Source organism: Danio rerio, chromosome 20 (assembly GCF_052040795.2).
Source record: "Danio rerio strain M-AB ecotype USA chromosome 20, GRCz13ab, whole genome shotgun sequence".
Classification (NCBI taxonomy): domain Eukaryota; kingdom Metazoa; phylum Chordata; class Actinopteri; order Cypriniformes; family Danionidae; genus Danio; species Danio rerio.
Window position 1 is genome coordinate 58,972,501 of NC_141040.1, and position 17,769 is coordinate 58,990,269.

Below are 17,769 nucleotides of genomic sequence, written 5' to 3' on the forward strand. Positions count from 1 at the left end.
TTCCCAAACTTTTCAGCCCGCGAGCCCCAAAATAACAATGCCAGCGACTCACGACCCCCAATATCCTCTGAGGTGGTTATAAATACTGAAGCCTTGCATGCAATGGCATACACACACACACACACACACACCAATAGACCCAAGTCTACTCTTTGTTTACTTCTTTAATGTATGCGAGTGCTGTAAATGGGCCAGGAAGTTAACCCTGGTGTTATGAAATCAATCTGCTGCATCTGACGCCATTGCTGTGTCTTTAATATAATGTAACTACCCCAGGGGTCGCAATCCAATACAACTATTTACTGTAAGCTACTATAGTAACTATATAGTAAACAGTGACTATAAACGGTTATGGATGAAATATGCTAACTCTCATGGTTTAATAAAAATAATTAGATTTTTGGAAATCACCAGGTGACATCCTCCCCCTTCATTAGAGAGGGGTCTGGCTGCAGACTCGGTGCAGTGCAATCTGAGCTGCATCAAATGCTATTCAATGCGCTCACCTAACCCCACCCCTCACAGTGACGTCACTCCATTGAGTGCATTGTGTCTGACAATGCATCGCTGAGTGATGCAATCTCAGCTTGCATCATAAAGGCTGCATCCAGATACTATTGTTTCATTGTCCTCACTTTGAGAACCGCTGCTTTAAGGTTTAACAGGTTTTAGTAATTTATTTGCGGCGAGTATGAGTATTGTTCACTGGCAATAATGAGCAATACTTGTTTTTGCCTCTAAAGAAAGTGATATTTTTATATAAACAAAGGAAGGGATTTGTACTGTAATTTGTACTGTATGCACTGTTCCAGTCTTGTTTTTTTTAAATTAACTACTAAAACCTGTTACACCTTTAATAATATGACAGTTTTCAGTAATAAGTGTCAAAATTTTTTTATTTAACTTTAACAAGTCAAACTAATTTAAGTTTTCACTTTTACAGTGTGAGCTGAAGCACAGTAAGTGAAGTGAGATGATATGCAATAAAAGTGTTTAGTTAATTAGGAAGAGTGATTAAAGCACATTCACTGTCACCCTTCAGTGGGAATATTCACGGGTACTTTCAGGGCTTTGCATTAACTTTTTTGGCCACCAGCCACTGTGGCCAGTACAAGCTGGTTTTAGCTGGATTTAGCTGGTCATTTTCCAGCCTGACCAGCTAAAACCAGGCTGGAAATGGCTGGAAACCAGCCTGGAAGTGGCCAAAACCCCTCTAAAACCAGCCTGGTCGACCAGCTAAAACCAGCCAACCAGCCTAGGCTGGTTTAAGCTGGATTTTTTAGCAGGGTAATCATGAGCAGATGGGTCAGGCTTTCATATATTACAATTAGTTTTCATAATTTTTAGAGCCCAAAATGAACAGTTAATCATTTCTTAGCCACATATTTTAAATGTGGGAAAACATGCAAGCTATAGCTGAATACTGTACTTTTTATCAAAACACAAAAACAACAAAGAGATATTTCCTGATTATGAGTAACTTTTACATATTGAGACAATACATAGAGGAATAGCAGCAAATACTGTTGCAAATGCTTTATGGGACACAGTAAAATTAAAGTGTGCTAAAAATTCTTCATAAGTCATTAGGTAACCTTGGGAATGTAGTACCTGTCCCACCAAAAAATTCCCTTTTCAAACCAAATTTTTAAGAACAAGGTTTTATGTTTGTACAAAATATTACAGTTCCAAAAATAACATTGGTATGGGGAGAAGTTATGTTTGTACATCAATTTCTAAGCTAAAAGAGCTTGTTTGTGAAAGGCTGAGAGTTTAATTGGAAGTTTATCTGCTTTATAGTCGCACAACAGCAAGAAAGAAAGACCACCCATCCGATCAAATACACAAATTGCACTAGAGTGTCGCCTCTTGGTGATTCTCATTAATATATACATTAGATGTCGCCTGGCCTGTTGTTGTCTATTGGACGGAATGCGTCAATAGCGCCGCCATCTTGCTACAGGGTAGCGCTCCTTTGAAATGAATGCGGGACCAAGGTACAGTGGAGGACTGTGGCCATCCAAAGCCAGAGATATACACATATGTCTATGATTGGGAGTTTTCCTGGATGTTAGTATGTAATTTTTTTTACTAATTATTAAATTTTTTATTTTACATCACTTTTCTACATTGATGGATCAGTGACTGCACGGGCATTCCTGACAAAAAGCTTGTGTTTGTGTGTACAGAAATGTACTATCCACCCTCCCTGTTAAATTTGATCTAATCATGTCCTGAAACACAGCTCCTCTCCTGCTTTCACTGCTCATACTGACGGAGGGAGCGATTCGTTTGTCAATGAATCCCCCGAACGACTCTTTCACTAACGTTAGTCGACAATAATACAAGTTTCTGGCAGCGCAGCATCTCGTTGTCATATTTCTTTTGCATTGTTTGCTGATTTTATTCAACAAAACTAGCATAAGCCGAGTGTTTAGTGCGAGTTGGAGCTGCTTTGCCGTATGGTGAATGCAGTAAGAGACTGTTATCATCAATAACGTTACCTGATTAGCACAAAAGTTCAGAACATTCAAAAACAGAAAAAAAAACTGAATATTACCTATGAGATGTTCTGCCTTTGTGCTTTGTTTTCTTTGTTTGCTCGTTACTACACCCGTAGACAGCGCTAAAGTCCCGCATCTTCACGTAATAACACTGTCTTGACTAGTGCGGTTGAATGACATTTGTCCTGAGAGCACTGTACCAATGTGGCGGCGCTACTGACGCATGCTCAGGGTCCCTATGCGATATCTAGTGTATATATTCATGATGTTGATTCAATAAACACGTGATGGTCACGTGTGCGTCGCTCTACCCAGAGTTCTGTGCGCCGCGCATGCTCTCTGTCCTTTTCTCGTCCAGTTGTGGATCGACAAGCATCGCCAATGTAAGGCCCGCGACTATTCTTCTCATTATTCTCGAGTATATAGTCATTAATGTCGTTTATCCAGGTTTAGGAGAGTGATGTCGGGTTATATGTGCGCGTAGGTTTCAAAAACAGGAATGAAACCGCCGTAATGAAGAGTTTATAAGCGCGTACGAGCTCCGCGTGTTTGACGGGCGCGCGCACGAGTGTCGGGATCGAGTTTGGTGTAAAACGCAGATTATTTAGCAGATTAATCCTAAAAACCCTGTGACGATGGCGGACAGAAGATCTTATAGAGCGTCAAACACTGCAGGGGTTATCAGGGAAACCGACAGAAGCTGAATAAAACATCCTTACGACTGACTATAATCCTTATTAAATAATCAAAACTATAAAGATCCAATTAAGCTATAATTGCTGTTTAATTTTCACATATATATTAATATAAAGCCTGTTTAGGTTGATATTCTGTAGGCAAAACAATACAAATGTCTGTAAAGTTTCAAGAAAGAATACACATGTTTTGTACATGTCTGAAAATCTTTTTAAATGTTTATATCAAAGATCACCTGATGCCCTTAATGTAATTGTATTGTTTACAAATTTATATTCTTTACATATATTTTTAAATTACATTTAATGTATGTTTTTATGACGTTTTATGTACAATTGTATGTATTGTAAATTCTTTCTAAAACTCTACTTTTTGTATGAATATTATATGTTAGGCACTGAGGCTCTGAGAGGTACATAATTACGATTCTCAGGGTTCGTACGGGTGCTGGAAATCCTGGAAAATGTGCTTAAACCTGCTTGAATTTGAAATTTCATTGCTTTCTTAATAATTTGTTATCTTACGGAGTAGTTTTCCTTTAAGCTAAATATTTATTTTGCGCACAATCAAAACCATTTGACAGGTGGGACATTTACCACACAGTTAAAACTGCACCTTAGTCCTAACCTAAAGTAATATTGACAATAATAAAAAGTAATATTGATAAAAGCTTACAAACTGTCGTTTCCATATTTGGTGACGGATTTTCACAATAATTGGAACATTTTCTGACTCTTAAGGATTTAACTTGTTATGTGAACTTTGAATAGCAGTGAACATGAAATATTACGAACGAGAAATCAACTTCAGGTAGACAGAACAAACTCTAAAAGATACTTCATCCAATAACTGAGCTTTCTAAAAATATAAATATATTTTTACCGTTTTTGGGTGAACTTGGTAATTGGATCCCAATAATTCTATGCTCCAAAATATTTAAGGTTAATAATATTTTTTTTACATCCAATAATAACTTAAGTTGAAAGGTCATATCGTGGTTTTTTTAAATAGCACAGTGGATTTAAATGTGAATACATGCATACAACATATATAAACGTAATATACCATGGTTGTTAGGTGCTGAAAAACAGAAATGCACATTGAAAGTGCTTGAAAAGTGCATGAATTTGAAGTTGGAAAAGGTGTAAGAACCCTGGATTCTCTGTATGTCCTTTACATGTGGTTGAATTGACAATAAAGCTGACTTTGACACATTAAAATACACTGTTTGACTGAATATACTCGATGCGTGATCTAATAATTGAGGTAAAGTTGGTTATATATTGGCACATTCCTTCATCTGTACAGTCCCTGTATTGTTTACTACACTACTGTGAATATTCGGTCTGTTCAAGTTTGACTTGAAATCAACACTAGCACTGTTTATTTGACTGTGAATAATCTTGTACTCTGAGAATCATCGGCTGATGATAGTATTTAGCAAATAATACCTTTCTGAAATTGCATTATTAAGGAGAAAGTCTGAATGTGTGAATAGTAAACCAACTTTACCGCACAAGTAGTATATTCAGTCAAACTGTGTGTCTTTTAATGTGTCATCAAGTTATCCATGATATAAATATCATCAACAACATTTTTTATACACATAAAAACATTTATACACTTAATTATACAGCCTTTGAGCCATTAGTATCTTTGCCACTGTTCATTACACCTGGACAGTTTATACAATATATGCCAGGGGTGGGTCAACTCTGTCCTGGAGGGCCGGTGTCCTGCACAGTTGAGCTCCAACACTAATCAAACACACCTGAACATGCTAGTCAGTGTCTTCAAGATCACTAGAAATATAAGCAGGTGTGTTTGATTAGAGTTGGAGCTAAAGTGTGCAGGACACCGGCACTCCAGGACCCAGCTTGGCCATTTGCTCATCATTGCAGGCGGAATGAATGAATTTCATTGCTTAATTAAGTGTGTTTCTCTATTTGGTGTTTATTAAAAGCTGCACACATTCATGAAAAAAGATTATCGCTTCAATATTGTGCTTCTGTGGATCATAAATATTATGTAGCTTAAAATAAAGCACAAATTACTTTTTTAGATTTAATATTTATTATTTCATCTCTTATAATTTGTTTTCTGTTTCTAGTTTGCTCCAGAATTTAATGTATACTGTAATGTAAGTGAATTTAATCAGCAGAGAAACTAAGAGTTTTGCGTGTTTACTATTGAAAATGTGCATGTGTGTTCGTTGTATTCTTGTTATTCTTGTAGTTTTGTGTATCTATGATCTAAATATGAACATCAACAATTATTAGACATGTAAAAAACATGTGTACACTCGATTATACATTCTTGAAACTTTGGAGGCATTGGTACCTGCCACTGTCCATCAGACCACTAGATTACACACAGTATATGTTCAGCGTTATATCAGCTCACGGATATATTTTAGTTTAGTTCAGCTCTAAGTGTGCTGTTTAAGTAGCTTTTTTGTCAGTTTAATGCATTGTGTGTGTGTTAATGTATATAATGTGTGTGTTCTAGTGCTCATCATGCAGCTGTTTCTGCGCGCTCAGTCTCTTCACACACTCGAGGTCTCCGGAAATGAGACCGTCCGTGACATTAAGGTGAGGCGTGTGTGTGTGTGTGTGTGTGTGTGTGTGTGTGTGTGTGTGTGTGTGTGTGTGTGTGTGTGTGTGTGTGTGTGTGTGTGTGTGTGTGTGTGTGTGTGTGTGTGTGTGTGTGTGTGTGTGTGTGTGTTAGGCATGGGCCGATATAAGATTCTGGCGGTATGATAACCTTGGCTATAGATATCAGGAAGATCACTGCTCTAATATACGCTTTTTTAAATGTCTGGGTAAAAAACAAAACCTTTTCCCCTTTTGCACACAATATAGTTTAATTTTGAGAAACATTTATAATATTTTGGAGCAGTGAACATGTCAGGCTGAATAACTCTTCATTAGTTTCAAAAACTTTGATTTCTTTACAGTTTAAAGCATCTTTGCAGATATTTTTCCTTAAAAAAAACACAGAAATGTAAATAAAAATCCTCCTCATACCTCTGGAACGGTATTGCTGAACATTTCGACGGTTTTAAACCTCGACTTCTCCAAACCGCAGTATACGCTGAACACGGTTATCATCCCCTGCCTAGTGTGTATCTGTAGTCATGTTTCTATCCTAATGTGAAGCCAATCATGTCTAAGTTTGCAAAACATCGAACAATCCCACATGTAAAATGTACATCAGCTGAGGAGCTCACTGTAGTATTGGTTACTTAGCAACCAACAGTAAACAAGCCAAGCATAATGGAGTCACGTGGGTGTAATCCTCTCTACTTCAGAGTCTATGTGGCAAATATATATGCGTCCAAAACCCCCTCAAGCGAGGTGAGGATTCAATTTTGATTCATAATTTGGCATTTCTGTCTGTCGTGTCTCGTGCAATACTTTAATATGTGCATTAACACATTGCTGATCATAATAGTGTTAATAACTCATCTCTACTAACTGATTTATTTTCTCTTTGTCATGATGACAGTAAATAATATTAGACTAGATATTCTTCAAGACACTAGTGTTCAGCTTAAAGTGACATTTAACCAGTTAAACTCTGTGTGCTCGGTACCGGGGACAAAAGGACGTCATTGGGAGAATAACTATAGGTTTAAGAGGTCTGTCTGCATTAATAACACCCTATGACCTACTGGGTGAAAGCTTAGAATGTCTGTTATCAACTGATGCACATCACTTTAATATTTGTTGTACTGTAACGAAGTTATTTACACTTAATTTACACTCGGTGTATAATATCTCAACCCCCCTCCCCGAATATGTACTTTGTTCAGTATGCATTTTTCACACCGCTAATATTAGACACATAATGGCAAGTAATACATCAAATCAAAGCTCTCATTGCCAATAATAAGGATCCATCGTTGGTATAAACTTGTTTTTTGTAAACATAAAAGGGAAATTATTGATCATTTGCTAGCACAGATAGCCAAACAAGCTACATCATCTTTTACATTAGGTTTTTCTCTACAAAATGAGTCAATTTTCAGCGTTTTCTGAGGATGTGTGCATCAGTAAACCCCTGCTGTGTCTTGTAAGTGCCAAACGCAACAAATTAGGGTCATGATATTCCAAAATTCACAAAAATATGATAGCCTCGACCTATCCAGATGAATACATATCACTAGAAAGGTGAGATTCTCGGCTTTATGCTGATGTATCGCAAGCCTTGATCAGCCAATCAGTGACAGAGATATTGCATGACAAACAGGAAGAGAGGTGTCCAAAACAGAGTGCGTACAAGTCAGATCAGACGCAAAAAAGTTATGATTTCCCACCCTTCAGTTGAACTAACATAATTATTGCATACTACATGATAAAAACAAAGTTCTTTTTTCTAGAGTCTCCTGACAAACGCTGGGAACAATCAAAACAGTCTGCAGTTTGATGGAGCATACAGGGCCTGAGTTATACACTTTCTAAATCAGGCTTTACAACAAAAAAAACTAAAAGCGGTTTGTGTTGAGGTGGTTCATCATAGGACAGACGACATATATAATAATATTTATTACTTTCAGCAGTTCTTTTTGTAATTTCAAAGGGTTTTCTGTAAAATTACATTGAGATATGGCATTTATTGTACTGTATGAGGGTATGGGGAGACTTCAAAAATAGGTAGGCGGAAATAAAATAAAAAATGGCATTTTTCCTCCTCGCAGTTGGAATGGAATTATTCTCACATAAATTATTATAAAGAAAAAAATCCTTTTTCCTGTGTTTGCTGACACCTGCTGGAAAGAAATAAAACTGTTTCCAGGGTGCTGCAACTCTCCAATACTGATTTGCACATTTCCAAACTTCAGTATATATATTTAAAAAAAGCGCCTTTTTGTGTGTTTATTATAACACAGACAATATACACAACAATTGTTTTCAATTTCAACTGTATTTTATGAAATTTCAAAGGGTTTCCTTTCAAATGATACCAAACTTTTGTATTTACACCACTGCATGTGGGTATGGGAAGCTTTTTAAATCGGAAGGCCAAATTCAGGCGGAGTTACCCCAAATAGGGTGATTAGGCAAGTCATTGTATAACAGTGGTGTGTTCAAATAATTTTGACTTGTTCTGGAAGTAATGTGTGTGTTACGATATGTCATATCTGTTCTGTTCTTTGTATTTGATATATTGTGTGTGTGTGTGTGTGTGTGTGTGTGTGTGTTCAGGCCCATGTGGAGGCTCTGGAGGGAGTGTGTGTGGAGGATCAGCTCCTCCTGCTGTCTGGAGCTCCTCTGCAGGACGACTCCACGCTGCTGAACTGCGGCATCACTGAGTTCTGCACACTCGAGGTGTCTGGCAGACTGCTGGGAGGTAAAAACACACATTTATACACGCATATATATACACACACACACGCCGCGGTGTCCAGAGTCATGTCAGCAAACCACCAAGAAGAAGAAGAAGCACATCCAGGAGGAGGATCTGTGGATCTGAGGATTTACCCAGAACACATCAGAGCACAGCGGCCCGACTCACTGCAGAATGACATGTGCAGCTCCACTCTCCTGTGTCCAGCAGAACTGCTGCTCTGGAGCTCCACAGGGTCAATGTACATGAGCCAAACCTCTGCTCACTCCTGCCCATGCTGAACGCCGGCTTCAGTGGAGCAGCGGTGGAGATCTGGAGCTGTGGACGATGTGGAGCATGTGCTGTTCTCTGATGATCCAGCTTCACTGTCTTCCCCACATGCGGGAGAGTTACGGTGTGGAGAAGCCCCACAGGAGCGGCCCACCCAGACTGCTGATGCCCAGAGTCAAGCATGGGGGAGACTGATGTTCTGGGCTCAACATCACGGCGTTCACTAGACCAATACTGCTGCTAGATGGGTGCTGGGTCACTGCCAAGGACTACTGACCCATTCTGGAGGAGCATGTGACCCAATGGGTCAAACACTAGGTGCGTTCGACATGAAGCTCAGCTGCAGCCGGTGATCAACGAGATTAGCCGAGCGCAGGCGGGGCGGAGTTGAAAACGGAGCCGTCAAGACGGACAGCTGGACACTTCGGGACTCGAAGTTGCTGCAGTCATGATGACCGATCACATGGCGTCATCATATTTTTTTTGTTATTTTTATTTATAACAACAAAACATTTACAAATAAAACAGAATACAGGCTCTTCAAACTGTAGTTCCTTTTTAAACAATAAGAGAGAATTATGAATAAAATATATAACAAATGCATGAGAGAAATAAGAGGAAATGAGAGGTTAATATAAACATAAAAACGAACAGGTCTATTAAATACAAAGCAATAAGCATAAATTCTAGGAGTTAAACATCAATCTTTAGGCTAATACTTCTTGTTTGAATGTGCTAAAAAAGGGTTTACATATATGTACATTTATAGATATAAAAATTTCCCATGTAAAAAGCAAAACAAGGTGTTTTGATTAGGTCTTAATAAATGACATTATTTTGGATGATGAATGAATTTTCAAAAAAGCATTTTAATCCAAAAAGATTGTGTTGAAAAGAACAAAAGGTAAAATAAGTGAGCTATGTAGAAGTTTCCCAGAAAGAGCAGGTAGCCTTTAAACTGCTAGACAGAAAATAAAATATATATTTATATTATAATAATAAACCATTTTATAATTATTTAATAAAATAGTTCTTTACTTTAATTTGTTAAGAGAGCTTTAGGGGGGCAGGATCAATGATGATGATTTTCTTATTTCAAGTCTGTAAGACTTATTTGAGTTCATATTTAGGTTATTCACTAAAATATACACTAAAATATATCATTTAAATCGTTCATGGAGATGAATGCAGTAAATAGTCTGTATAAAAAAGTTAAAATATAAACCTGTGCAAACAAGCTAACCTTTATAACCAGATTATTTAACAAAAGATGATACTGCAGTAAAATATTTGTAGTCTTTTAATTAGCAAGATGTGTACAGGATAGAGAGGGTGTGAAAAGTGAATTGTTTGTTTTGAAACTTTTGAATCGGAATTTGTCCAATTATAAACCCGAAATACACGTGTTTGTTGTCATGTGGTGAACTTGGCCAATCGTGTAATATCGGTGTCGTCATCAAAGCTCCTGCAGTCGCTCTTGAGAAGCTGCATGGTCTGAGTTTGCCGTCTGATCTCGGAGTGCTGTCGCGGTACTTTGATGCCACATGTGACAGTCACGTGGCGTCGGCGCAGCATCAATCCGGACAAGATTTCTAACCAGAATGCACCGCTTTAAGACAGATTTCGATCGATCTGCGCAGCGCTGCATAAAGTCGAACGCACCTACTGTCTCCTGGAGGCGGTGCTGTGTGCATCAGGATGATGATGCAGCAATACACACAGCAGGACTGGAGACAGAGTGCTCTGATGAACAGTGAAGTTGAACACCTCCCATGGCCTGCACAGTACCCAGACCTAAACATTATTGAGCACTTTGGGCTGTTTTGGAGGAGTGAGTCAGGAAAGGTTTTCCTCCAGCAGCATCAGTAATGACCTGAACACTATTCTGAAGAAGAGCTGTTCACAATCACTCTGACCACTGTGCAGGACTCCTGTCTGTCAATCACTACACCAGCTGATGATGTAATGAGGAGGAGGAGCTACAGCAGACTGATCCAATACTGTGCTCAAACACCAGGCCTTCAGTCTCAGTGTCCAACTCGTGTGTGTGTGTGTGTGTGTGTGTGTGTGTGTGTGTGTGTGTGTGTGTGTGTGTGTGTGTGTGTGTGTGTGTGTGTGTGTGTGTGTGTGTGTGTGTGTGTGTGTGTGTGTGTGTGTGTGTGTGTGTGTGTGTGTAAATGCACAGCCTGATATGTCCCCTAACTTTCGGAGGGAAAAACTAGCTGCCAGTCTTTCTGTTGGTCATCGCTCATGGACGTCCTGAATTTGACATTTGGACATTATCAGTGAATTTGCCATGTGGTGTAGAGTGGGAACACTGTTTTTTTGCACGTATTTCTGAGATGCTTGTGTGTGTGTGTGTGTGTGTGTGTGTGTGTGTTCAGGTAAAGTCCACGGCTCTCTGGCTCGCGCTGGTAAAGTAAGAGGACAGACGCCTAAGGTAAGTCCCGTCTGCAGTGCTGTGATCTTCAGCTCACTGCGTTTACTACGGTTTCAACTCTAAAAGAGATACAGCTGTGGGGTTGGGGTACTTGTAAAGTACGCTTAATGGGTAATTTAATAAGTAATATGAATAAGCCTCTGTATAATTACTGTTATTATTAAAATACAGCCATTACAGGCATTGATTAAATACAAAGTAATGGGTAATTTAACAAGTAATATGAATAATTCTTGTTATAGTTAGGGCCTTTATCATCAGCGGTAGACGCTTAAATTGATTAAAATGCAATTAATTGGTGATTTCATTCGTGATTATTAATAATTCTTGTTAAATTTAGTTTTCACATTACTGTGAAGGATAAAGGATGATGAAATACAATTAATTGGTCATTTATAAATGAATAGTTCTCGATATAATTACTGTTTTGACATTACTGTGAGGGATAAACATTAATAAAATACAATTTGTTGCATAATTTAATAAATAGTATTAATATTTCTCAGTGTAATTGCCAGTTTTTACATTACTGTGATGGGTAGGTGTTTGTAAAATACAGTATAATTGGTAATTTAATAAATAATGCAAATAACTCTCGTTATAATTACTGTTTTCACGTTACTGTGAGGGATAAATGGTAAGAAATACGTTTTAATGGTCAACTTAATAAATAATATACGTAATTATTATTATCACGGTTGGGGTAGGCGTTAAGAAAACACTATGTAATTTAATAAGTCATGTACATTTTGTTAATACCGTTTTTACATTACTGTGAGAAATAAACGATAATAAAATACAATTTGATGGGTACATTAATAAATAATGATTAAAAAATTAAGATTTATTTTTGCCTTTATTAGATAGGACAGTAATGAGACAGGAAGCGAAGTTGGAGGGGAGGGGGGGAGTAGGGTTGGGAAATATCCTCGAGCCAGGAATCAAACTCGGAACGCCCTGACGTGCTACTGCACCATATGTCAGCGCGCTAACCACTAGGCAATTGCGCTGACAATAATATAAATATTTATTTTTTATAATTATAGTTTTTACAGTACTGTGAGGGCTAGGCGTTAATAAAAATACATGTTATGGGTAATTTAATAATGTAAATTTGTCATAATTACTGTTTTAACATTGTAGACGTTAATAAAATACAAATTTAATCTGCAGTTTAATAATATATATAATACTGGATATAATCACCGTTTTATATTACCGTGAGGGTTAAAATAAAATGCAATTAACGTGTAATTTAATAAACAATATTAATAGTTGTTAACTTTCGTAACTTTAACAAGCGTTTCTTCCTCGCTCGGCCTGCAGGTGGACAAACAGGAGAAGAAGAAGAAGAAGACCGGCCGTGCCAAACGCCGCATTCAGTACAACCGGCGCTTCGTCAACGTGGTGCCGACCTTCGGCAAGAAGAAGGGGCCGAACGCAAACTCCTAAACCAATGATTTACTCTGAGATCTGAACACTCTCGTAAAATAAAGGTTCTTCAGGAGCTCAACACCTGTCTGCGCTCTTATTTCACATGTACAGAAACATTCGTGAGCTGTGTGAAACTTAAATAACGTTTTTTAGGAGTTTTTATCAGTATGTAAACATATTTATAATCGAGTGTCTCTGAAACACTGACGCAACTCACATGTAGAAGAGATGAGCCTGATGTGTAAACATCTACAGTTTGCAGTTTGTCTTTTCCGCCTAAACGGACTTTTTGTTTTCTTTTCTTACTTCAGTTACTCATCAAATCTTCTGACCAATCAAATGCTATAGTGTATGACATGCCCCGCCCCTTATGGGCTGTTCATTTGTTGTGCTTGAGCTCAACCGCTCTCACAGGCAGAGCTGTGGGACAAACACACCATTAGCTGCTTATTTGTTAAGGGAGGGGCTACTCTATGCCCCGCCCCTTTTCCTTGTTTCAGTTGAGATTACATCAAACACAATAAAAATTGCACATTTCACTGGATTTTTAACATAAATAAAACAAACATTTGGGAAACAAAATTAAAACTAGATTTTACGTTTTAACTGTTAAATGGATTAAAGTCACGTAATGTTCTCGGGATTCCCACATATGATTTTGTTTCTGGAATATTCATTTAAGGTTAGTTGAACAGCGCTTTTCAAAAGCCAAACATGTAAACAAAATGTACATTTAAGAGCATCCCTAACAAAATGACCACTCAGAAGACGCTGGATGCCCTTGTTTTTTTTTCATTTATTTTTTAAATCAGAGGTAAATGATTAATTTTTGTGTTTGTAATGGCATTTAAATTCATAAAAAATATTTTAAAGCTCAAATGTTTTAAATTGTTTACCTCACTTGAAAAAATAATTATGAATTGGATTTTAAATTGGACTTTATATATAATATTTATAACAAATATTTGCATGACTTTTTTTTCCGACTGATCCTTATTTTCATTGTTAGACTCGCTTTTACTCAGTTTAAAAATGAACTTTGCACATTTGGGTTATTTGTGGACTCACTTTTATTTAAGGACGCACTATTTGAAGTACCGACACAAGCAACAGGCCACGCCCCTTTTCAACGCGTTTGAAAAGGTTTAGCACATAATATGTAAAAAAAAAAAAAGACTAAATGGGTCTAAATTACTCTTGTTAAAATCCAAAATAGTTGTTTAATAAAGTTCACAAATGAACAGTATTTTTATAAACTAACGTTAACTATATATATATATATATATATATATATATATATAGTAAATGTATTATTCATAAGTTGGTGGTTCATTCCGCTGTGGTGACCCCTGAAGAAGGAATTAAGCTGAATGAAAATGAATGTATTAATAGTGTTAGCAACAAAATTTTGATTGTTGTGATTATAATATCAGCTTCAAAACTAAGAATAAAAGGTATAAATTAAGATATTAAAAGGGAAGGCGGGAGTTCACCTGTTGACAGAGAGAGATTGTAATGGGACTGATGGAGCATTATTGACAGGCACACTGTAGCTACTAGTAGATCTTTGCTTACTCCAGACTTCAGAATCCTACAGTGACTCAGCAGCTGCTCATATCTGCTGCTGGTTGATGTATCTCCTACACGGCCTTCCTCTCTCGAGAAAACCCGCAGACGCATGTGTTTCTGCAGTGGGTCTGCGTCTGGCTCTGAGGGCTGTTTTATTTAAACCAGGCATTTTTTAAACTCGGCCGGCCCCGCCCCCCCGACGTCAAATGACGCCACCGATCAGGCGGTTTTCTGGACAGGAAGCGCAGTAAAATATGCACAAACTCCTCGGTTGGACGCGCTGGAATCATTCATCACGCTGCGAACATCACATCTGAACTATTTAAACGAGGTAAACACTACAAAACCAAGATTCTCAATGGCGTCCATTTATTTAAAACGACTCGGGCGATTATACTATGGCGAAGGTCTTTATGAAAATTAATTAGGTCACGCGGCTTTTGTTGGAATAAATAATTTGACTGCAAGGAGACCGCATTAATACGTACATAAATCTGATATATTTATTTTGTGTAACGAATATTAACAAAGTCCTACTTAAAATTGAGCAAAGCTCAGTGTGTTTGAATATTAAACGGGTGATGACGCAGCCGCTCTCCCGCCAATCACACAAGCGCGCGTCATGAATATTAAAAGCAGAGCCTTCGCCGTAGTAGATTCAGGGAGCACGAATGTCAAATAGCGCAGTGCGCCTGAGCGAGAAACAGAGGAAGTGGCGGCTGAAGGTCCGCACCTTTTCCGGTAACGGAAACACCGACAGCAGCAGCAGCGCGACCGGAGAGGCGAGTGGGACTGAACCGAGCCCGGTGTGCGCGAGGGGGCCGATAAATGAGGTAAAGCCGCCCGTACAGTGAGCGTTACGGTTAACAGAGGAAAGTAGAGGCGCAAAGTTAAGCTGTGTGTGTGTGTGTCTGTGTGTGTGTGTGTGTGTCTGTATGTATGTTTGTATGTATGTATGTGTGTGCGTGTGTCTTCCAGGGCCAGAAGAGGCCGGTCGGCATGAATATCTGAGGGAATGTACAGCGGCCGGAAACGCGGAGCTCCAGGCGGAAGTCCGACAGAACGTGCCGGATCCGCGCACCGGAAGACGGCTTCAGAGCTTCTCCACCCGTGGGCTTCTTCTTCATGCACCTTCATTACCACACACTCTCTATAAACACATCGGAAAAGCGACTAAGTCTTGCACTCCCCAGTCATTTCTGTATTTTTTTTATTTTTTTTTCAACGTTTTCGAAGTTTATCGTGATTTATGCCCAGCCAACACCATGGGGAAGATGCTTTCCAAGATCTTCGGCAACAAGGAGATGAGAATATTGATGCTCGGACTTGACGCCGCCGGAAAGACAACGATTCTGTACAAACTCAAACTGGGCCAGTCGGTTACGACCATCCCGACAGTGGGCTTCAATGTAGAGACTGTCACGTATAAAAACGTCAAGTTTAACGTTTGGGACGTCGGCGGTCAGGATAAGATCCGTCCTCTATGGCGGCACTACTACACCGGCACGCAGGGCCTGATTTTCGTAGTGGACTGTGCGGATCGTGACCGCATCGATGAGGCTCGGCAGGAGCTGCACCGCATTATCAACGATCGTGAGATGCGCGACGCCATTATCCTGATCTTCGCCAACAAACAAGACCTTCCAGACGCCATGAAGCCGCATGAGATACAGGAGAAGCTGGGCCTGACGCGCATCCGAGATCGCAACTGGTACGTTCAGCCGTCTTGCGCTACAACCGGCGACGGACTCTACGAAGGGCTCACCTGGCTCACGTCCAACTACAAATCCTAACGCCAATGAAAACCCACGCAAACTAGAAGCAATTAACCAATAACTTTCTTTCGTTTCGTTTGATTTGATCGCCATCATGTAACGCGATATTTCTATTGTTACGTCTGAATGTGGAGTGTTACTTTCGTCCTTCGTGTCTGGAGATGCGGAAAATGGCAGCTTGTTTGTTTACCTCTGTGCCATCACATTTAACGAATGTACGGAGAGCGGCGAAAAAAACGCAACAATAAACGCCAAGCAGAAAAACGTCTCGTTTTCCATGAAGGAGCGTTTGCTTTCATTTCAGCCCAGCTTCACGGAGCTGCTCCGGCTGTGGATTTGGGCTATTCAGTTTGATTTTTATTATTAATTATTTTGACTAATATATATTCATGTTAACCCGTCAGGATTCTGTTTAAGACTCTCCTCAAACTGCACAAATCACACCGAGCCTCTTTTCCACTTTATTTTTCTCCTCAAACGACATTAACGATGAATATTATCTTTTGTTAATTTGACTTTATTTGTTATGCTGAAGAAATAATAAAATCTATATCTCTATCCATGACGGCTGTCTGTTCTTGCCGAGTGTTAACCATGACGTCAGTGTTTTAGTGTTCAAGTTCACTACAGAACTCGAAACAGCGTTTACATGGAGCCAGATCAGTCTCAAAAAATAATACATTTACAAAATAAAATTGATACACCACTCCAATTTACAAAATTGCAAAACGCAGTTAGTAAATACACTAATTCAATTTCACACAATTCGTAGTGTCAAAACGCAGTTGGTAAATATGCAAATCCAGTTTGTAAACTCAAAACACAATTTGTAAATTAAAATTAATAGTTCATAACTATGCAAATCAAATTTTTAAATTCAAAACATAATTAGTAATGTCAACGCAGTTAGTAAAAATGCAAATCTAGTTTGCAAATTCAGAACAATTCGTAAATAAAAAAAACACTTCATAAATATGCAAATCCAGTTCGTAATTCAAAACACAATTTGTAAATAAATAAAAAAAACAGTTCATAAGTATGCAAATCCAGTTCGTAAATTCAAAACAATTCGTAATTTAAAAAAAACTGTTTATAAATATGCAAATCCATTCAGTAAATTCAAAACACAATTTGTAGTGTCAAAACGCAGTTGGTAAATGTGCAAATCTAATTCGTCAATTCAAAACACAATTCGTTAATTAAAAAAACAGTTCATAAATATGCAAATTCACTTCAGAAATTCAAAACACAATTTTTAATTCGCAAATTCAATTTGGAAATTCAAAATACAATTCATAAATGCACACATCCAATTAATTTGTGGAATATTTATAATTTGTGTATTTATGAATTGTTTTGAATTTATGAGTTGGATTTTGTAAATATGTATTGCATTGAGAAATAATGTATCAATTTTTGCAAATATATATTATTTTTGAGAATGATCTGACTCCACATTTCCGCTATTTTCACACAGATATTCTGTAATACGGATGTTAAGTAGATCTAAACGAGTCTTAAAGGGACAGTTCACCAGATAAAGATGAGTTCAAGATGAACTGAAGAAAACAGCAGCCATTGACATCCATAGTAGAAATCCAAACTTCAGTGGAGGTCAGTAGTTGTTTCCTCAGTGTATCTTCATCTGTGTTCAACAGGAGAAAGAAAATCACACCAGTCTGAGTAAGTGCCGGATGAGGAAATGAGGACAGATTAACATGTTTTAGTGTGA

At 38.2% G+C, this 17,769-nt stretch overlaps 2 protein-coding genes and 1 long non-coding RNA gene across 3 annotated transcripts; 2 read left to right on the forward strand and 1 right to left on the reverse strand.

Annotated features, from left to right (window-relative positions):
* Positions 1–2,849: 2,849 nt before the first annotated feature.
* LOC141379485 (uncharacterized) lies at positions 2,850–5,753 on the reverse strand. The gene is made up of 2 exons (XR_015519191.1): positions 5,059–5,753; positions 2,850–4,875 (listed from the first exon to the last, which is right to left on the reverse strand). It is a non-coding gene; the product is annotated as an uncharacterized LOC141379485 (long non-coding RNA).
* faua (FAU ubiquitin like and ribosomal protein S30 fusion a) lies at positions 2,874–12,772 on the forward strand. The gene is made up of 5 exons (NM_200737.1): positions 2,874–2,887; positions 5,709–5,791; positions 8,408–8,552; positions 11,204–11,259; positions 12,586–12,772. The coding sequence occupies exons 2-5, from the start codon at positions 5,717–5,719 to the stop codon at positions 12,709–12,711; spliced, it is 402 nt and encodes a 133-aa protein (NP_957031.1). The 5' UTR covers positions 2,874–2,887; positions 5,709–5,716; the 3' UTR covers positions 12,712–12,772.
* Positions 12,773–15,007: 2,235 nt separating this feature from the next.
* arf6a (ARF GTPase 6a) lies at positions 15,008–16,602 on the forward strand. The gene is given in 2 exon segments (NM_199993.1): positions 15,008–15,095; positions 15,241–16,602. A coding segment is annotated over 1 exon segment (528 nt). The 5' UTR covers positions 15,008–15,095; positions 15,241–15,527; the 3' UTR covers positions 16,056–16,602.
* The last annotated feature ends 1,167 nt before the right edge of the window (positions 16,603–17,769 follow it).

What these genes read in the sequence shown, in the direction of transcription:
- faua (NM_200737.1), top strand. Translation starts at nt 5,717, where the DNA reads ATGCAGCTGTTTCTGCGCGCTCAGTCTCTTCACACACTCGAGGTCTCC. An exon ending in AGACCGTCCGTGACATTAAG is followed by an intron (nt 5,792 to 8,407) that starts GTGAGGCGTGTG and finishes GTGTGTGTTCAG; the next exon opens with GCCCATGTGGAGGCTCTGGA. An exon ending in GTCTGGCAGACTGCTGGGAG is followed by an intron (nt 8,553 to 11,203) that starts GTAAAAACACAC and finishes GTGTGTGTTCAG; the next exon opens with GTAAAGTCCACGGCTCTCTG.